The sequence below is a fragment of the Asparagus officinalis genome, chromosome 1, assembly GCF_001876935.1.
Source record: "Asparagus officinalis chromosome 1, Aspof.V1, whole genome shotgun sequence".
Classification (NCBI taxonomy): domain Eukaryota; kingdom Viridiplantae; phylum Streptophyta; class Magnoliopsida; order Asparagales; family Asparagaceae; genus Asparagus; species Asparagus officinalis.
Genome location: NC_033794.1, coordinates 104744378 through 104762737, shown reverse-complemented (window position 1 = coordinate 104762737; position 18360 = coordinate 104744378). Strand labels below are relative to the sequence as shown.

General features: G+C 35.5%; 1 protein-coding gene across 5 annotated transcripts in view; it reads left to right on the top strand.

Annotated features, from left to right (window-relative positions):
- Window positions 1-14473, top strand: part of LOC109828844 (ABC transporter D family member 2, chloroplastic) — a 15008-nt gene extending 535 nt beyond the window's left edge. For 2 of the 5 annotated variants that reach the window (XM_020395811.1, XM_020395812.1), the window contains exons 3-9: window positions 3453-3779; window positions 3873-4037; window positions 6070-6298; window positions 7460-7704; window positions 7796-8126; window positions 12967-13232; window positions 13779-14473. In XM_020395811.1, the coding sequence (XP_020251400.1) occupies window positions 3453-3779; window positions 3873-4037; window positions 6070-6298; window positions 7460-7704; window positions 7796-8126; window positions 12967-13232; window positions 13779-13994 (1779 nt within the window). In that variant the 3' untranslated portion in view covers window positions 13995-14473. Of the gene's footprint in view, window positions 1-159; window positions 1163-3213; window positions 3245-3452; window positions 3780-3872; window positions 4038-6069; window positions 6299-7459; window positions 7705-7795; window positions 8127-12966; window positions 13233-13778 lie in introns of those variants that run through there. The other 3 variants (XR_002243875.1, XM_020395810.1, XM_020395813.1) reach the window with 3 other exon arrangements.

The window sequence follows — 18360 nt, the reverse complement described above, 5'->3', positions numbered from 1 at the left end:
CCCCCCCCCCCCCCCCCCCCCACACACACACACACCAAAAAAAAAACCAACCCACAAAAAAAAAGAATAATAATAAGAAGAAGAAAAGAAACAGTGTACTAGATTTTTTTGTAGCCGAATCCCAAGTTTAAAGAAGATTGTTGACCTGTGCAAATCTGAATTTTATATCCAAAAATACAATCAGGTTTGCCTGCCTCTTGAGCTGAGGTCAGTTTGTCCTTGCTCATTCAGCTATACTGTTCATGGAAAATTTAGTGCATGCAAGCATTTTGCTGTAGTCAAAGCAATGCGTTACAGAGAACAATATGTTTGATCTATCTCATTTAGATTTTATGGCCATGATTCACTCAAGCAGATAATCTTAGTGCGTTTTGGTTATTAACTTATATTTTACTTGGAAAATGATAGAATTATGTATTGAAATATTCTGTTATGTCCTGATTCAATATTTACTATAACCAAGAATTTTTTGCTGGCTTCTTCTTAGTTATAAGAGCTTTAACAACTTTGATGAATAAGTTAAGACCATATACAAAACTGGCTCGTCCCTTACCCACAAATGCCTTGGCTAGTTTCCATGAACCAAATTTTTGGTCATTGATGTCTGGTTGGCAGTTGCGCAATGAAGTTTGGTCAAATACTTCTGGAACCTTGTAGGCATAGAGTTATTATGTAGTTAATCCCTTTCTTATAGACAATTAATTATGACGAGCACATGCTTAATAGAAGTTGATCTTTACCTAAAATCAAAGTAGTAACTGCTGACAAGACCTCATAAGCTCTTATAGCTTTTATCATGTAATTTGGCCCCGCTATTTTATCTAAATATGCAACAAAAACAACAATGGTATTCCTTGTCAGCTGGTGTTTAATGCTTATCCTTTTAACTGTTCATCTATATCAAAGTTCATATTTTCATCTCATTAAATCGACAACAATTTTCATTTTATCTGTAATGCCTCAAATTCATTGTTCTATTGGTATACTGTTGTCCTATTAACACCTTCATGTCACTCCATCTGAAGTTATTTCCGTATTACTCATGATAAATGCTCCCACTGGCTTTCTATTGGAGAACCACTACCCGAAAGCTATAAGGTCAACTGTTGAGTTGTGGGATATTAGACGTGAGCAAGAGTATTCCAAAAATTTTTCTAACAAGGTATGAAGCAAGTTCTTACAGATACTTGGTGTTCTAGTGCCACTGTTACCATGGGAAACTACTTACTGAATGCATTTGGTAGTAATATTTCAACAAGGGGTACCTACAGTATATCTTTTCATATGGATTAAGGTCTAATTGATTCATTCTAGTGACTCATTTCTTGTGTATCATTTTGTAAGTTCCCAAACTTCTTTTATTTGGACACTTTTCTTGGTTGAAGTTTTTTTGTCGTGGCCAATAAGGTAGAGTTTTCGCTTCAGCTATCTTATGGTCTTCAAAGTTCTGCAACATAATTGCATGAAGCAAAAACATTAGAGCACCTCATTGTTGGCTATAATTAGTTATACAAATTGCTCAAAATTTTCCCATGGTCCCTTCTCATGCTAAATTGTTCTCTGTCAAAGGAATAATCATATACATATGCAAATGAACATGCATGTGCATTAACCAAACGGACACATATGCTCCTGTACATGAGAGGAAGTATATTATCCTGATAAAGATACTTCCAAATCCTTTACATGAGCACTTCAAGTAAGGTTTTAAATATCGGATATGAGGAAAATATCAGACGGCTAAAATCAATATCGGATTGCAACTGTCGAGGATATGTAGTAAACATTGGAATGCCATATTGGGTGATGTTCATATATAATATAATATTCTAATCATACAAAAATGCCAATAATATATATTTAGGATCACTAACCAATTATAGAAACTTATTTTGGGAAAAGTTCTAAAATTTTGCTAAAAACTTCAAAGTTGGAAATTTGCTAAAAACAATAAAGAAAATTTTCATAATTGTATTGTTTGGCGCATGCCCTATAAAAGGAACTATCGGCTATGCTGGGATATATCGCCCAAAAATTGCCAAAAAACAGTGAAGGGTATTGAAACCATATTGTTTTGCGGCAAGCCTTGTACAAGATATATCAACCGATATATCAGATATATTTGGGATATTTAAAACAGTGGCTTCAAGCGTCCTAGAAGGAAAGAAAAAAAATTTTATTCTAACAATGTATGGAAAGCAGTTTCAAACAATATTTGAAATGCTATTAAAAGTTTTAGAACCAAATTAAAGATGCATGGCTGCGGGTAAGAACATTTAAGCCTTATTGCATGAGTTGCATTTTACTCATCCATGTTAGGACATGATTGCGGAGAATGACATAGAGAATAGGAAATATCTTGTATCTGAGGATGGACACTTATAGCTTTTCATGGAATTGCCTACCAAGTTAGGATGTTGCTTGGTGAACATACATACCTTAAGAGCAAGGAATATGCTGAATGTTGTGAAGACAACTTGATAAGATTCCACGATGTCAAGTATGAACTGTGGCTGTACCATGTGTTAGTTAAATGCCTTGAATGCGAGGCAAGACACACCATACAAGTGAAGCACCTCAAAAAGTGTTGTATGTTGTCTGAAGCCACAAACTTAAGGTTTGTACACTATCAAAATAAAACATAATGAAAAAAAGCAATGGTTTTCTGAAGCTGAAGTATACTAACAAACTTAGCAGTAGTGTACGTTACGGCAGGATTTGACCTTTCCAAACTTACCTCCATGTTAAACTATGGCTAGAGTGTTTCCACATCTTGAATCTGTCCCCATCTGGTTAGATTGGAGCAATATTTTGACTTAAGGCTGGTCTTCCAAATGTCACAATAAACTAAATGATTCTGATTGATGGAAAAAATACTGGACCAAGGTGTATAGTAGGGGCGAAAAACTAAGGCACAGCTTATTTACCAAGCCTCAACCAATACATATCAGGAAATTTACATGTCGATGCCAGTGATTCAGTGGAGCATCTTTTATTAGTGGCAATAGCCAATGAATGTTTATGAATGCCCAACATACTTTCTTTGTGTCGATAAATAACATGACAGTATAAACTATCTTAACTACTGGTGAAGTTAAAAGATTATACCAAATTAACTTTCCATGTCTCGAGATGCTATAGGCAATATAGAACAGATATGTTGCTGACAGAAAAATAAAGTGGTATGACATGATTACATTTTCCTGCGTACAGGTTGTGATGTACATGTTCACTATTTTGTCCTGTGAGTATTCTCTTTTCCCATCATCTTCTCTAGCATGCATTGTGATGTACATATTCACTATTTTGTCTCGTGAATATTCTCTCTTTCCATCATTTTCTTCATGATGAAAGTATACTTGCATGTGAAATTATTTATTCTGAGCCCCCTTCACATATTTCATTCTTTATTAAGCTAATGACTTATGAGTGCATACTTTCGTGGCTTGCAGTTTTTTGTCCTAAGAGATTATGCAAAAGACACTCTCTCTTTAAGATGGCGGTCTTGGATGACAAGCTACTACATGGAGCGCTACCTAAAGAACCAGACATTTTATAAAATTCAGTCACAATCAATAATTGACAACCCAGATCAGCGAATTGTTGATGATTTAAGTGCCTTTACTGGAACTGCACTTGCTTTCTCATTAACTCTCTTTAATGCTGCTGTCGACTTGATATCATTCAGTAATATCCTATTTGGGATTTATCCACCACTTTTTGTTGTACTCATTGTTTACTCGCTAGGAGGCACGGCTGTTAGTGTGTTTCTTGGAAAGGTGACACTAATACATTCTTCTTTGCTTGTATGTTGTTTAGTTTTCTCGAAGATTTGATTCTCTGTTTTAATCAAAAATTGCACCTCTTTTCAGGGGCTAGTCTCTTTAAATTTTATGCAAGAGAAGAAGGAAGCAGATTTCCGCTATGCACTTGTACGGGTTCGAGAAAACGCTGAGTCAATTGCTTTTTATGGTGGTGAGGAGAATGAAAGGCAACTTTTGCTGGATCGATTCAAGAGGGCTTTTGAAAACTTAAGTGTATGTCTCTACATTTGATTTTGGAGATGGAACTATAGAAGTTATTTCAGTTTTATTTCAATAACAGTTATGCTAAACAGGTTTTACTTAATAGACCAGCTGTTAAGCAAGCTGGAAGGGTGGTTGTTTATGTCCATTCAATTATTTTTAATGAACTTACACTTTTGATCAAAATTGGTTCGTTTAAGTTTTCAAATGACCCTGTTCCAGCTCTCAACAAGCTGCATTTAATATTCTATCAAATAATGACAATGGCTGAGCAGTTGTCACAATTCTTAGATACAGATTTAAGTGTTGATCAGTATTGATAGTAGGGAATGTTTTACATATTCCAATAAAGATTCATCAATGTTATGTTCAGTTTAGACATGGTTAGGTCTACCCACTATGGCAAGGATGGGGGTGATAACTTGATGATTAGATCTATGATGTAGCTAAGCGGTTTTATCTGTTATTTGTTGATCTTCAACCTTGTCTTTCCCAAGTTAGCATTGGCTACTATTCATTTTGCACGGGGTAAGGTCAGTTCTAAATTTGGAGCCGTAACTATGAAATAAGCTTCTTTTCATTGAGTGGTGACTTCTCGCTCGCAAAGTGACTTGGCCTTGACGTTTTGTGTTAGCTTATGGCCTGTTTGGATTTGCAGGGGGTGAAGGGAAGTTAAGGGAAACTGAGAGAAGGGAAGGGAAGGGAAGGGAAGGGAAGGGAAGGGAGTTCCCTTCCCCTTGGTTACACCCCAATTTGGGGGGTAACAAATTTTATACTATTAGGGGGTGAACCAAGGGGAACTAGGGTGAATTAACTTCACCTCCTAAGTGTTCCCAAACAAGGTGAATGGAGGTGAATGGTTCCCCTAACTTCCCTTCACCCTCATTCCCCTCAATCCAAACAAGCCCTTACTGAATCTGCTAGAAAGATAGACGTAGAAATCTACTGTTGCAGCATCACAGCATAACTCAGTTTAATATGTTCTTATTTCTACATGTGTCACATAGATCACCACATCTTCTGAAGGCTTTAAAACTAATTAATATGGAGGACAAAAGGTTTAGTAAAGAGCCAATGGGCATGTGCAGGGAATTAATGATTGAATTTGTCATGTTATGAGTTGAGATGAAAACTAGATTTGGTGAGGGCCAATTTGTGATATGTGCTTGCTTAATGTTACTTGGACTTAAAATTACCGCAGGATCTGTATCGGAATCTTCTTTTTTCTGCTTGAGACATTCTATCAGATTTATTGCTGTAAGAATTCCAATTGTTTTAGGGTTAGTTGCACTTTAATATCCTAAAGTTTCAAGATTTTTAACTTTGATACTCTAAAGTTTGAAATTTCCTAAATAATATCCCAAAGTTTCACAAAGTTTTTTTTTACTTTAATACCTTTCATATGTCACCGTTCAAAATTTTGTTTAGAAAACAACACAAGATTATCACATGATAACATTTGGACTTATATAACCTAAACTGAGAAATCCCTCTGAATTCTCTATTATTCTTCCTTTCAATCTAGAACACTGAAATTTGGTATTGTACAATAGCAAAAAATTATCCCTATTTCAACATTGACAATAAAAATGGAAAGGAAACCCCTAAATTGAAAGGAACAAACGAAAGGGAAGGAGTTTTGGCAGAGATTTTTTTTAGGGGTAAAATTTGATGTCAATGTAATGGAAGCCATGAATGAGAAAGGGTGAAACGTTGTAATATTATTTGGGAAAATTTAAACTTCAGTATACTGGAGTTAAATATTGATGAAACTTTAGGGTATATGTGCAATTAACCCTCTTTTCAGTCTGTTCCTGTGTATGATCTATCTGAAGTGGTAGACATGACACTTTTGCCATGTTTCAGGGTCCTCTGCATGGTTCTTGACAAATTCTTTAGCAGCATGACCTGGAACAAGCAGAATATAGTTACTTTTGAGATATTTCATAACATAAATTCTGCATGAAATTTAGTTTGCACTTTCTGTGTCAGGGAACCTCTGGTCTGGCCAATATTTTGTATTAATGTGGAGGATTTATTGCAGAAACTATTGATTTCTTCTCGAAATTTGGAATTCTTCACCAGTGGTTACCGCTACCTGATTCAAATTCTTCCTGCTGCTGTTGTTGCTCCTATGTATTTCTCTGGAAAAATTGAGTTTGGAGTGATCAACCAGTCTGTCTCTGCTTTCAATCATATCCTTGGTGACTTCTCTCTCATTGTGTACCAGTTTCAGGCAATCAGTGCCTTCTCAGCTGTAATTGATCGTCTAGGTAAAGATATTCTTTTTATCATGTGGATTATTTTACTGCCATCAAGGTTGTGTGGTTACTTACTAAAATTGTTGTACGAACCTCATGATACTTGCCTAGGTAAGTTGGTTTCATGACTTTTAATATTATTACAAGCATGTCCTTTCTTGTCGGCACTAGCATCATATTATTTGTGCTAAAGTATAATATGATGTTTACGCTTATGATAATCCTTTAATTATTTTTATTTGATTTGATTTTTATTTTTTTTAACATTTTATGCAGTAATGAGCAAACTACTATCTGTTTCCACAAAGAAAAATCTCGAGACTGGTTGTGAAATGCTTATGCAAGTAATAAGAAACTATTGTTTAGTTTAAACACCAAAATTCTAGGGACACGCTGCGGCAATTACTAAAGCTGGACTTTCTTGTTTTAAGTTCTAAATTTGATTCGTTGATGGAGAGAAAGGCAAATCTCTTCCCTTTGGCTCAGATCCTAGATGTAGAAACCAGATCAGAAATCAATTGTTTCCGGACTGAGCCCTTACAATAATAGGGTGTTTACCTTTTTTTACTCCCCAACTGTCTCTGCTAGTTTCAATTGGAAAAAATCATTGCTAAATTCATAAATAATAGGATTTTTTTCCTGACCTATAAGAAACTGAGCAGTTAACATTATTAGAATTTGGAAATTATATTTTTGTTTTTCCTTAATTGGACGAGTTTCTGCTAAATCTTAACATCATTGAATAGAAAAGGTAGAATCAGGAAAACTATTAACCATCTGATGGTGACAGGAACGACGTACGCCGCACGCGCACACACCCCTACAAATGCGCGAGTGCGCACACGACCCACGCGCACACGCTTAAGCACGCACACACCCGCATACGTTCAAGTGTAGACACACACCAGTCGTGCATGCAAAGATTCCTGATACATAAAAAACAGCCACTTTTGACCCTACCCATTTCTCTCTCTTCAGGCCAATTCCGTACCCAAGTTTAAAATAATAGATGGGTATCCATAAATGATAATTACTGCATAACATGGTGTTTCCATACTCTTCAAGCGATTAGCTTGCAGTCGTACAGTTTAATATTATTGTTCAAGTGTAATTACATCCTAATCTTAAGTTTTCTTTTTATTTACCGTCACATGATTACTTTTCTTTATTTAGGTGAATTTGATGATGTTTTGGATGATAGACAATCTCCTTACATCTCCAAGCCTGATGTTTCCTCCAAGATTAACATATTGTATAAGGATGTAATGTATGCTTCTATGGGTTCAAATGGATCTATACCACAGGGTGGGTGTGGAAAATTACTAGAGGTTGAGAAATTGACATTACAAACTCCAAGAAGCAGAAACATCCTTATTACAGACTTTTCGTTGGAGATATATAATGGTGATCACCTTCTGGTAAGCGATTTTCTTGCATTTACGTAATTGCTTCATGCTAATTTCAGGATTCAGAAAGCAGCACTTCAGTAGGATTTTTCTTGGTAACCAGGTGATGGGCCCTAGTGGGAGTGGTAAAACATCACTCTTAAGAGCTCTAGCTGGTCTGTGGAATACTGGTGAAGGTAATATTACATTCTACATAACAAATGGAGCACAAAGTCAACTCTCCGCCTCTTCAAATATTGATTCTTCTGGAGCACAGTCTGCACAGAATATTTTGGAGGTAGACAAGCTTTCAGATCTTAGAAACAAGAGAGCCAAGGATGTCTTTTTCCTTCCTCAAAGGCCTTACATGGTTTTAGGAACACTACGCCAACAATTGCTTTATCCAACATGGAGTAATGAACCACTCCCTACTCCAAGTAACTCTCAACAGCCTGGTAAGTTTACACACACTGCTGATGTCATAAAAATTCCTTTCTAGAAGCAAATCTTTGAATTCTTTACTAGTTCAATAATGGAAGCCATGAATGAGAAAGGGTGAAACGTTGTAATATTATTTGGGAAAATTTAAACTTCAGTATACTGGAGTTAAATATTGATGAAACTTTAGGGTATATGTGCAATTAACCCTCTTTTCAGTCTGTTCCTGTGTATGATCTATCTGAAGTGGTAGACATGACACTTTTGCCATGTTTCAGGGTCCTCTGCATGGTTCTTGACAAATTCTTTAGCAGCATGACCTGGAACAAGCAGAATATAGTTACTTTTGAGATATTTCATAACATAAATTCTGCATGAAATTTAGTTTGCACTTTCTGTGTCAGGGAACCTCTGGTCTGGCCAATATTTTGTATTAATGTGGAGGATTTATTGCAGAAACTATTGATTTCTTCTCGAAATTTGGAATTCTTCACCAGTGGTTACCGCTACCTGATTCAAATTCTTCCTGCTGCTGTTGTTGCTCCTATGTATTTCTCTGGAAAAATTGAGTTTGGAGTGATCAACCAGTCTGTCTCTGCTTTCAATCATATCCTTGGTGACTTCTCTCTCATTGTGTACCAGTTTCAGGCAATCAGTGCCTTCTCAGCTGTAATTGATCGTCTAGGTAAAGATATTCTTTTTATCATGTGGATTATTTTACTGCCATCAAGGTTGTGTGGTTACTTACTAAAATTGTTGTACGAACCTCATGATACTTGCCTAGGTAAGTTGGTTTCATGACTTTTAATATTATTACAAGCATGTCCTTTCTTGTCGGCACTAGCATCATATTATTTGTGCTAAAGTATAATATGATGTTTACGCTTATGATAATCCTTTAATTATTTTTATTTGATTTGATTTTTATTTTTTTTAACATTTTATGCAGTAATGAGCAAACTACTATCTGTTTCCACAAAGAAAAATCTCGAGACTGGTTGTGAAATGCTTATGCAAGTAATAAGAAACTATTGTTTAGTTTAAACACCAAAATTCTAGGGACACGCTGCGGCAATTACTAAAGCTGGACTTTCTTGTTTTAAGTTCTAAATTTGATTCGTTGATGGAGAGAAAGGCAAATCTCTTCCCTTTGGCTCAGATCCTAGATGTAGAAACCAGATCAGAAATCAATTGTTTCCGGACTGAGCCCTTACAATAATAGGGTGTTTACCTTTTTTTACTCCCCAACTGTCTCTGCTAGTTTCAATTGGAAAAAATCATTGCTAAATTCATAAATAATAGGATTTTTTTCCTGACCTATAAGAAACTGAGCAGTTAACATTATTAGAATTTGGAAATTATATTTTTGTTTTTCCTTAATTGGACGAGTTTCTGCTAAATCTTAACATCATTGAATAGAAAAGGTAGAATCAGGAAAACTATTAACCATCTGATGGTGACAGGAACGACGTACGCCGCACGCGCACACACCCCTACAAATGCGCGAGTGCGCACACGACCCACGCGCACACGCTTAAGCACGCACACACCCGCATACGTTCAAGTGTAGACACACACCAGTCGTGCATGCAAAGATTCCTGATACATAAAAAACAGCCACTTTTGACCCTACCCATTTCTCTCTCTTCAGGCCAATTCCGTACCCAAGTTTAAAATAATAGATGGGTATCCATAAATGATAATTACTGCATAACATGGTGTTTCCATACTCTTCAAGCGATTAGCTTGCAGTCGTACAGTTTAATATTATTGTTCAAGTGTAATTACATCCTAATCTTAAGTTTTCTTTTTATTTACCGTCACATGATTACTTTTCTTTATTTAGGTGAATTTGATGATGTTTTGGATGATAGACAATCTCCTTACATCTCCAAGCCTGATGTTTCCTCCAAGATTAACATATTGTATAAGGATGTAATGTATGCTTCTATGGGTTCAAATGGATCTATACCACAGGGTGGGTGTGGAAAATTACTAGAGGTTGAGAAATTGACATTACAAACTCCAAGAAGCAGAAACATCCTTATTACAGACTTTTCGTTGGAGATATATAATGGTGATCACCTTCTGGTAAGCGATTTTCTTGCATTTACGTAATTGCTTCATGCTAATTTCAGGATTCAGAAAGCAGCACTTCAGTAGGATTTTTCTTGGTAACCAGGTGATGGGCCCTAGTGGGAGTGGTAAAACATCACTCTTAAGAGCTCTAGCTGGTCTGTGGAATACTGGTGAAGGTAATATTACATTCTACATAACAAATGGAGCACAAAGTCAACTCTCCGCCTCTTCAAATATTGATTCTTCTGGAGCACAGTCTGCACAGAATATTTTGGAGGTAGACAAGCTTTCAGATCTTAGAAACAAGAGAGCCAAGGATGTCTTTTTCCTTCCTCAAAGGCCTTACATGGTTTTAGGAACACTACGCCAACAATTGCTTTATCCAACATGGAGTAATGAACCACTCCCTACTCCAAGTAACTCTCAACAGCCTGGTAAGTTTACACACACTGCTGATGTCATAAAAATTCCTTTCTAGAAGCAAATCTTTGAATTCTTTACTAGTTCAATGAACCTATGAACACTGATACACATGAAGATCTATGCTTTTCACTTGTCAGCCTCAATAGCTATACTAGATATTTGGTTGTATTGTTGGATTACATGAGTTAATAACTAGCTGCAAAGGTTATAGAGGAAGGCATGCTGCTCCCTCTAATTATTTGTTTCTTGGAATTCAGTGTCTTAAAGATTCGTGTGTTGCTAGTGGATGGTAAAAGGATTGTATGAAACTTGATTGCATAATTAGTTGTCACTTAACAGTTACATCTGGATTGGATCTTTTTACCTGAAGTCTGGCAATGATCCGGTCATTACAGCTGAGTTTAAACTAGTGGCAATTTATTTTTGTAGTTGATTAGGTTCAAGACTTGATCAGTCTTTTCACAAGATAACAGTATGATTTAAAGCCAATTTGATGGGTGATCCTAAATTCCAAATATTAGTCCATAACCTAATGCCTTATTGGCAAATGTCACAAGTAGGTTGCATCGGTAAGTATACAGGTGTCACATACAATAAGGATAGGTGAATATAGAAAAGTAAAAAAAAAAAGAAATCACGGAATGCATTCTCCAAGGATACATGAAATAAATAGTATGCTGTTTGTATATTGCAAAAGCAATAATACAATCAAGATTCAGCTATGACTTCTATCTGTATATTTAATATCATTAGCCATCCTGCAAACAAAGGATACATGAAATAAATAGTATGCTGTTTGTATATTGCAAAAGCTATAATACAATCAAGATTCAGCTATGACTTCTATCTGTATATTTAATATCATTAGCCATCCTGCAAACAAAATAAATATAAACAAAATCGAGATCATATATACATTGTTTTAAGTGGGATGTGGCATATAATTTGCTGGCCCACATGATTCCTACGAGTATAAATACGTAAAAATAATTTGACGCAACGTTGATATTAATCATATTTGATGCATGAGAACTGGTGCATTATGGTGTTACAAACGGAAATATTATATATTTTTGAAAGATTATATAGGGAACTGATGATCAAAAGGCCCAAGTCTTACAATCATTACATTGTTGTTTCGATCAAGCAGATGCATATTTATCAAGTACATACCAGGTAATATTTCACTTTAATTGTGGTTTGTCTATGAACATAATTGACTATTTCCTTCTTTGATAAGGAGTTAAACAACTAAATTGGCTACCATTTTCATTTCAAAGGTTGAAAGTTGGTGAGCAATAGCAGTTTAAGATACAGATCTGGAAGCAAAGCATGTTCCATTCTAGCGCAATGGAAATTTCCAGCATAAACATTGTACATACGGAATCCAGATGGGTATAGAGTAATCTGATCTAATCTAAATCTGGACTTGTGCTCTCTATCCTCTTAATTAGCTACAACTAATTCTAATCACAGTTATCATCACTATAAGCCCTTTTCCTAATCAGAATGATTCACCAGGGTGTATGCTCAGTCCAGAAACCACAAGAGACCTGACCGTTGTTGATCTGATGAGTTGGTGCTAAATTTTCGTGGCTGAAGCAGTTATGGAAAAAAACCAACCTGCTAAGTAATCAACGATTGAGATTAAAAGTAGTGGTCTCTCCACTACTTTTTTGTAGTGGAGAGGATCCAAATCCAGCCTTCACTGTACATACGGGATTGATGCATAATCCTGTTGATTACTTGTTCCCATTGCTCAATTAACTTGTTTAAGACTTTTCTCACTCAGTTTGTAGTATTGAAGTACAATAAAACAGACTTGTAAGTGCAACCGCCATTATTTTCACAGTTATACTTATATCTAGTTATATCTGTAATCCATTTAACCTTTCAGAATCACCTGCGCAAGTAATGGAACAAAATATACCAAAACTAACAAGTAGTTGCCTAAAGCAACGTTGTTTGTTTTAAAACATATAAGATAGCGTATTTTCACATCTAGCTCTCCATCATGCTCAATGTGTTGATGCATCGGAATTTAGCGGTTTCTGGTTGCTGCATTGTGTTCTCAAAACTTCACTGAAAACAGTGGTTATGATGTTCATTTTTGTATGTATTGTAGACAATATGGTTTTGGTTGGTTCATGCATTATCCACCGATATTTTCAACACTTTCCATTGTTAATTTTTGTAAGCTAGAAGATAATACCAAGTTTGTTTCGTATAGCCACGTATATGGAAGAAAGCATTACTAATCAAATTCCTGCAGAATTTTAGTCTTTGTGTCATAGTAGGTAATGGAAACTTCAGAATCGTTGTATGCCTGAGGCTATTTGCTGTAATTCATTTCAGATTCTCTTCCCTTTTTGTTGCAAGCATCAAACTCAGAACATGACATATCAGAGAGGCCTACGGCTGAGGATCTGATCGAGGTGCTAGAGGTTGTTCGTCTTGGTGATATTTTGACACGTTTCAATGGCCTGGATTCCATGTATGAGTGGTCTAGTGTGCTTTCACTTGGTGAGCAGCAGCGTCTTGCATTTGCTCGTCTGTTACTCTCAAAACCGAAGCTGGTTTTACTGGATGAATCTACTAGTGCATTAGATGAAGCCAATGAGGTATTGATGATAAACAACTCTTTCGCATCTCCTGGTTACATTTCAAGTGTCAGCATGTTAGTCGCTTACTCAAAACTTACATCTAACGTGAGCAGAATACGTTTTGATGAGTTTCAGGTTCAGAAATTAATATGCTGATGAAGTAAGAAATTTTGAGTATCTATTTCTGAATCAATAAGTTCCATTTTATGAGTGCATTGTTGACCTATATAGGGTACAAGTTTGATTTTACTTATGAAACTAGAGGTACATTGGTAGCACACTAGCATTAAAAGTCTTTCCTTTTGGTATAGATAAATGTTTTATTGCTTGAATTATCTCTCTGCTGGGCAAACGACGATGGAGACTGTTTTTTTTTTTTTGCTCTCTCTCTCTCTCTTTGACATTGTAATTTTTTACTGTATTTTTATCTTTGAACAGTCAAATTTTAATAGAAATATCAGAAATGCACTTTTATGTCATTCATCACTATAAATAACATGATTTCGTAACTTACATGTAATATTCGCTACTGAGACCTTTTATTCTTACTGTTGAATATTTCAGGCTCATTTGTACAGTCAGATTGAAGCTGCAGGCATAACATACGTAAGTGTTGGACATAGAAGCACACTCTACAAGTACCACAACAAAGTCTTACGCATATCAAAGTTAAATTCGGAGGACATGGGCCAACAAAATTGGCACCTTGAGCTCATCAACCGAAACACTAGACCAGAAGAGGCTACACCAACCACATACCTAGGGAAGAAACAAGAATGAACAGGACTTCTGAAGAGATGGTAATACCCTATTCAGAGACTTAAACATGCAAACACAGGTAACCCTTCTCTAGAATATGATTGGAAGATAACAGAAGTGTTCACCCATATGTAATGTGGATACATTATTGATGAATACATATGAAGATGCTGCCCTGCGACGAGACCTTGATCAATAACTTCGAATGCTAGAGAGGATGTGGACTTGGTTGCAAAATTCATGACAGGAGTCTATATGAGATCTGGTTGGTAGTTGGGTTTTCAAGTGGAACCAATATGATGCGACTATATGCATTAATTTCATGTATAATATGTTGCTATTTTTGAGATTGGGTAGCGCAATTTGGATGATGCCATTTGCTTAATATAAATGATTTAGATTTTTTTAAGGTTCCAACTTGATGAATGTTGATGCCAGTTCTGTACATCGATCAATGTTGTATGAACTATTAGTGGAGAAAGGGTCTTTTTTGTTCTTCATCCTGTCTTGTTATCTTTCAGAATTTTAAGCGATGGACTAGTGTTTTCCAGATGGTAGAAATAGCATTTATTCATAGAGTTATCTGATGTTGGAAATTGATGTGTCAATAAAGTCTCAGAAATGTGCGCGTGCTTCTATCTTAATGGAAGGAATGTAGGTTTATTTATCCATCACTTCCTGAGTTTCAAGACAAAGTAAACTCTGAACCAGAGGGGCAAACGGTTTGTATATGGCTCTGATATGATTCATATCATATCTGTATTTGCTTGCCATTTACAAATACGGATAAGGATATGGATATGCCTATGTAAAGAAAACTCATCCTCATATATGCTAAAATCGGATATGGATACAGATATACATGCAAATATATGTATGTGGATATACACGTGGATACAAAACGGATATGAGAAAATAAAATAATATTAATAAAATATAGTTCATATGGTAGAAGTGAGTACATTAATATGTTTGTCATATATGAAAACCTGACATTGGATCCCTTGATCATCAAACTAGTTTCAAATTTATTAATTTAAGGACTAGTTTCAAATTTATTAATTTAAGGATTAAAACAATTGTAGTTGTATGACCAACATATATTCGGATATTTGAATACGGATCCGGATATTTCACTACAAAATCATATCCGTGACCATGTCCTCTCGGTTATAGATTTGAGTAATGATATGCATAGGACATGGATACGGATACGGTTTAGCATCCTTACTCTAAACACAATAAATATCTATTATGCCATGATGGGAAACTGCTTTTGATGTCATTTTATGTTGCGCTTCCATTCTGTCAAAGCTTGATCTATCATTGTTTCAAACATGTTAAACCCCACAAATTTGGCTCTTTATCTTTTTCTGCCATTTGACAGGGTTATAGTACCTTTCATGTTGGAATCTATCATCATCTTGATCATACCTTCTCCATTGTCCTCTACAATAGAGCTCTGTCTTTTATTGATAAACAGTATTATCTGGTTGAATTCTGTTTTCAAGCGTTGCCGTTGCACTTGCTAAATCGTTAGCAAGCTAGTCTATGGTGTGTAATGTTTCCTGCAACTAAAAGGCTTGTATTTGCTAATTACAACTTTCCTTCAAGTGATATGATAAACTTTAGCACATTTGCATATTTGATCTTGTTAGAATTAATATAAAACTATAATCATTGATCCTCACCATAACTTCGGAGTTTTGGTGTAATGTTTAGAGGGATTAAGCCTAAGATGGTGTCGGAGCAACCCAGGTTTAAATCCCACCAGCCACAAATTTTAAGCAGATTTTTAAAAACTTTACACCGCTGTGTGAGTCTAGATTTCAACACATAAAAAATGATGTTTAACCCGTAGACGCATGTTAGAATCAATATAATATTGTAATCATTAAGCATGTTGCACTCAGTCAAAATAACATCCGATCACAGCATAACTAATCTAAATATCATAATCAGAAACACATACGTATTCCAGCTTAACTAACAAGAAAAAATCCAAAACCTTCAAATAACCTTCACCGAAATTAGTCAAAATAATCAGATAAATAATAAAGAAATTAAGAATAGTCACATCAGGATAAAGTTAAAATTCAAAATTGATTCTCACCATTAGATTGAACCTAAGATGACGGACTCCCCACTGAGTTTATATCCAAAGATTTTTTTTTTTTTCCAATCTCGCTATGATTTGTAGATATCATTTTTTGGTGTGACACTTAACACCTGATTTTATCCTACTGTTTGTTCCACTCCGACAAGGACATTGATGGATTTTTTTTCTCTTTTTTGAAGCGATTGATAAATGGATTGGAATCTTTGTTGCTCCTGCAATTATGATATTATAGGTAATTTCCACTGACTGAATTTTCGTTTTCTCTAAACTAGGACACTTTCCCCGAACAAGGTTAAAACAGATTTGAGCAAGGAAAGTACTGCCAATTTTTAGTTTATTTTATTAATCTGTCATTTAGATCAAAACCTATTAAAATTAAATTTGTCGATTTCTTTCTTTTATATAAAAATTTTGAAATATTTATATATATTCCTGATTATGAACTACTAAAACTCTCCTACTCTATTTAAAATCAGGATTCATAGTTCCAATTTCAATTCATTTTTCAAGAGTTGCTAACACACCTACCGTAATGAGACTCCAATGTGAACAAGCCAATGACTTATAATGGTGGAAAATACTTACCCCTCTTATTACAGGACAGCTGATGTTACACTTACACATATTAGACTGGTCAATTAGGATCACCTTTGCTAAAAGGTAATGATAAATAAAAACTCTTTAAATTCAATTATTCTTTTTTATTCACAATTTTCTCGTCCCGAATCTCATAGATAATATCGGGTTTATGTCTCTGCTCTGCATCTAATCATTAGTTCTCAGATTTCCTAACCCTATAAAAATAATGTTGGTTAATTCTACTGCAGTCAGGTTGGCATAATTTCGATTTAATATAATAATACTAATGACACATAATATACCCTCCAACATACCTCATACTCGAGTAGGCCTAAAACCTTAGCCGATCTTAAGTCACTTAGCTGTTTCACATGCTTTCTCCCTTTAGTCTCGGATGCATAGGCGAAAACTCTACTTTGCCGTTAAAACCTCTTTAATATATAATTACTGTTATTAACTCAAGAGCTACCCTCTATATATTATCCCCTTCTTAATACTATCAGTTAAGTAAATTGTATAAATATTTGATCTTCCATAGATCACGATCAAGCCGTAACTTCATCGATATAATAATTAAACAATATGCTGCATGCTAATAAGAAATTTATTTATTATATGACTGCAAGCTATATTACAAACTACATATTGAAGTATGTCTCTAACTTAAATACAGGTTTAAGTATTCTTGCGTCCATACATGCAACGCTCTCCTTGCTATCAACACGAAAACAATGTTGTTGGTCTGTTGACTATTCATGACAGATCCACTGTTGAAACAGTATAAGGAGCCATAACATCCAAGATTTGACTTTTCTCAATCCAAACAAAGTAATATTACAGAGAAGAGGCAATGGTGTTTTATAGAAATTCTGAAGTAACCTTATTAAGCACATGCTTTGTTTAAGTTCCATTAATAGCCATGATGAATCATCGTAGTGATGAGACGAACTACTGCAGGTTTATGGTTGACTTTTATCCCCTATGACGCAACATAGAGTTCCCAATTCGCGAATAACATAATACACTCTCCCATAGAGACATAGGATCGTGAATGGATTGCAATAGTTGCTCAAGTATTAGCCTATGTAGGGCCAGCATTTGAGAGGATAATATAATACGCTGAGGAATTGATATAATAATTAAATGTCGGAGGCCAAATCTAGGCCTGCCCTACCTCTAGGAATTACGGAATAGTAATTGAGCAAATGTGACAATTCGCCGATGGGCAGATGTCCATCGGCATTTATATGTGCACTAAATAGAATGCCAATTATTGAAATCCCGCACGAATGCTGCGAGTTTTAAATAACAGCAAGGTAGTTCCAGGCATTCTCTTATTGGGTGGCACATTAAGATGCCGTGACGACGGGGACCACTAGATTACTTTTCTACGGAAAAGGTTCACTATCAGGAACTGTTATGGAGTGGCAATTTAGGTTTTTTTTTTAAAACCTTTTGCTGGTCCCGGCTCACATTCCATGATATATTTAGATAAGCACTAGATACTGTTCAGACCATCATAACAACAGGACCTGTCTATCACACTTCTACCAGTGGGCTGGGAATGACACATGCGACGTTCGAAAGTGAGCACGATGCAGTTCTTACTAATTCAACTCTTCTTTACTAGCCTTGAGGGTTAGGAAAGCTGGTGCCATGGACAATAGTCTTGCGACTAGGGTGAATACT